The 3,389-nt window shown below is 39.8% G+C and overlaps 1 protein-coding gene across 6 annotated transcripts in view; it reads left to right on the top strand.

Annotated features, from left to right (window-relative positions):
- PNPLA4 (patatin like phospholipase domain containing 4) overlaps positions 1 to 3,389 on the top strand; it is a 22,214-nt gene that overhangs the window by 189 nt on the left and 18,636 nt on the right. For 2 of the 6 annotated variants that reach the window (XM_026853733.1, XM_026853705.1), the window contains exons 1-3: positions 37 to 253; positions 1,133 to 1,458; positions 2,210 to 2,336. In XM_026853733.1, coding sequence (XP_026709534.1) covers positions 1,228 to 1,458; positions 2,210 to 2,336 — 358 coding nt within the window. In that variant the 5' untranslated portion in view covers positions 37 to 253; positions 1,133 to 1,227. Of the gene's footprint in view, positions 1 to 36; positions 254 to 1,132; positions 1,459 to 2,209; positions 2,337 to 3,389 lie in introns of those variants that run through there. The other 4 variants (XM_026853714.1, XM_026853723.1, XM_026853743.1 and 1 more) reach the window with 4 other exon arrangements.

The following is a 3,389-nucleotide window of genomic DNA, read 5'->3' as shown; positions in this document are numbered from 1 at the left end:
GGGCCGGGCCGGGTCCCTCGGAACCCGCCGCCGGCGCGGAGCGGGGGCCCGAGCAGCCGGGGGCCGTTCCCGAGGGAGGTGGGGCCGTTCCGCCGCGGCCAGGGGCCCGGGCCCCGGTGCTGCGTCACGTAGGCTGCGTTAGAGCCCCCGCAGGGCCTGGGGCAGGAGGCTGGACGGGGCAAACGGGGAACGATCGGGGGTTTGATCTTAAAATTGGAAAGGACGTGGCCTGCTTAAAAACCGCTTTGCTGTTGTAAGTTTACAGGTTTAAAAGACGCAGTGACTTTTCTTCACTTGCCACTTGACGTTCGCTGTTACATTTAAAAATTTTGTCTCGTTGTTTTATCTCTTTTGCTTGTTTGTATCGGTTGTTCACTGAGCAGAAGTGGAGGGAGGAAAAACCAAATTGCATTTTATCTCATGGCACACAACGTGAGTCGGAAAACCTGAAACCCACTTACTTGCTGGGGATTAAATTTGAAGTTGATAGTATGCCTCCGAGCACATGCCTACACAGAATCACACAGGTTTGCTTGCAGTGGTAGTCAGGGCAGTCACCAGCTTTTCGTCTGAATAAAGGCATTTCCGCATGTTATTCTTTATGGTCAGAGTCTTGCTACATGTAAGCCAGACTTAGGTTTGATTTGTGAGTCACTCCTATGATATCCTTGTAGCATAGAAGATTACAAGGCTTGTCTTGTACCAGCCAGGATGCTTGAGTGTTTCTTACTAGGGTCTTGACATCAGCAATTGTTTTGAAGTTGCTGGAAGGCTCCTTGCACATTTTTCAGCTGAGGTAGAAGGAGCAGTGTGTTCACGTTGTTAATTATAAGGGACAGTTTGTTTGTTCTTTGCGTTATTAACAATTTTAGCCCTTCCTGTTCCTGAAATGAACAATTGACTTTATGGTGAGTGTTGAACACCACGGCGCCAGATGGAGGCTGGTGAGAGAGGGAGCAGCTATGGAACCAAAGTTCTGCCTGGAATTGTTTCATTGTCAAGTGAATCAACTGTTAATGCATCTGTGTTTTAAGGGAGAGGATTGTGAAGAGGGCCTTGTTACAGTATCAGCGCCTTGATGTGCAACTACCTTTCAATTGCTCCTCTTTATTTTTTTTTTTCCCTATCGGAGTGTTTTAAAACAGATTATGTCTAGAAGAGGGAAGGCTTCTACAGTGTACTTCTGTGATGTCCAAGCTCATCTATTGATACTTCCTTTGTAACTCCATGGTAAAACAGCTTCTGAGAGTATCACTTTGGTTACTACGTCATCTGGATCCAGAGGTCACTTTTAAGAAAATGTGGACTGCCAAAGGTCTTCGTAGTGCTCAAATAATGTTGCTTCAGTTGAAAGCAAGCAGACTGTGTAATTGCATGTTTCCAAAAGCTCAGCAGTACTGGATTGGAATTCTAAACTTTTGCACCATAAGAGCACCACATAACGGAGTTAAGCTCCAGGTAAGTGTTTTTGTGGTGCTCTAGATATAAGTGATGTGCGTCAATACAGTGATAATATAAATTCTGTTAGAATCTACAGAGCTAAGCTTTTGGTCTCGCAGCCTTATTTATGAATTGAAGATGCCTTAGTATATTGAGGTAAATGGACAGACAGCAACAAATTGCAGGAGAACCAGTGTTTCAGAAAACTTTTTGTGTTTGATAGTTCTAAGTTGGGGAGAAACTTTTTTTTTTTTTTAATTTATACTTTAGACAGTACTGCATGATAACTGAAAGGTATATTAGTTAGAGACAACTGTTTAGTGAAGAATAGGACCAGAGTTCTCTGGAAAACGTTTTAATAATGCATATTGCACAAAAAAGGGAAGAAAAAAGTCAATTTTTATTGGATTCGTAAGGGACAGCAAAAGCATAAGAGCTTGATTATAAAAATATCTGTGGATATACACAAACATAGTGGGAAAGGACACAAAAGTAAGGCTAATCTTGGGCACTGACAGTTCCAAATGGCAGTGTTTTTCTAGATGTCTTAAGCTTTTATCTTTAAAATAAAAGTTGCAGCATGTAGGAGAGAAATAGTGGAACATTGTGGTTTCAACTAGTTTAGTGGGGGCTGAGCAATTGAGAAATGAATCTAGATGGTTTTACAACTACTTTAACTTTATTAATCTGTCATAAGATGAACGTGATTTATCCTTAATTTACCTGTTGTTTCTCTTTTTGATAGTAATATTTGGCTGTATGATTGTAGGTTTCCAAGATAAATGATAAACAATCAGTATTAGATCCAAGAATGGCTACTAGTGCAGGTGGAACTAAAATAGCTGCTGGAAAAAGTCCCAGTGGGGTATACGATGGAAGCCAACATTCATTAGAAGGTATTGAATCTTTTGCTACTCTCCTTAAGAAGTCAGCTTTCCCTGTCCACTCTAGACATCTTGTATTAATGATCAAGATGGTCTAAACTCTTGAACTTAAAGGTTTTGTTAGATTCGATGCATTTATTTTTTAGTTTTAAGGGGATTATCTACAATTTTTATAGCTTGCAAAGACTCATGTAATTTTCCTGTCTTAATGGCTGATTGGATATGCACAGATTATTTTATATTATTATATCTTTTTTTTTTTTTTTTCTGTAGTATCACCAAACTCTTACAATGCTTATTTCGTGTGACTGGATAGATGCAAAACTTGGTTTTCCTGTTCTTTTGATAGCAGCTGTGGTGACTCTTAAGTAGAGAGCAGTCTGTTGGATGGGTTACTGGTTTGTGTGAGCCTGGTTTTGACTGGGAAAATCAATTTCTTGAGTATTCACTGAAGACTATAACAAGTGTGTGATGCTAGTGAACTTTTTTTTTTCTGTTATAAATGTGAAAAAACAAACATTCCTGTGTGAGTGGTGGTTTTGGATTCAGGAAAATTAGTAGCTACAACTATGACCTTTATTTTAGCAATGTTGTCTGACTAAACAGTTCTTTCCCCATAACTTTGCTTGTCTTGTCATTCCTAGCTAATAACTAATCCTCAAATGTGCTGTTATGCATCATACATTTTAGCTCTTATGCTTCAGGGTGCTTGGTCATTCTCATTCTATGTATATTTAATTTTTGTTTGTAAAGGTATTTTAGTCAGCTGCTTTGGGCATTTTCAGCTTTTGTTTACAAATGGGATGACAGGGAGGTAGTTATGACTGGTTAAGACACTGAGATCGTACTCTGTTTATACAATTATATTGCTCAGGAAACAGCAGTATGAGAAACTGTTGTGCTATTTCGTGTGATTGACAATTAGGAAGACAGTACCTATCTTGAAAAAGCTGTATTGTACTGTACCATAATTCTGTAGAGGCTTTTCTCCTTACATACATTCTCTTGTAGGTTTGCATTGCAAATGGATGAGATACTGCTGAGTAAACAGAAATGCCCCCCCGC

Source organism: Athene cunicularia (genome assembly GCF_003259725.1).
Source record: "Athene cunicularia isolate RWA chromosome 1 unlocalized genomic scaffold, athCun1 chr1_part1, whole genome shotgun sequence".
In the NCBI taxonomy this organism is placed as follows: domain Eukaryota; kingdom Metazoa; phylum Chordata; class Aves; order Strigiformes; family Strigidae; genus Athene; species Athene cunicularia.
The sequence above is the reverse complement of the archived record's forward strand: the minus strand, read 5'-3'. Positions and strand labels throughout refer to the sequence as shown.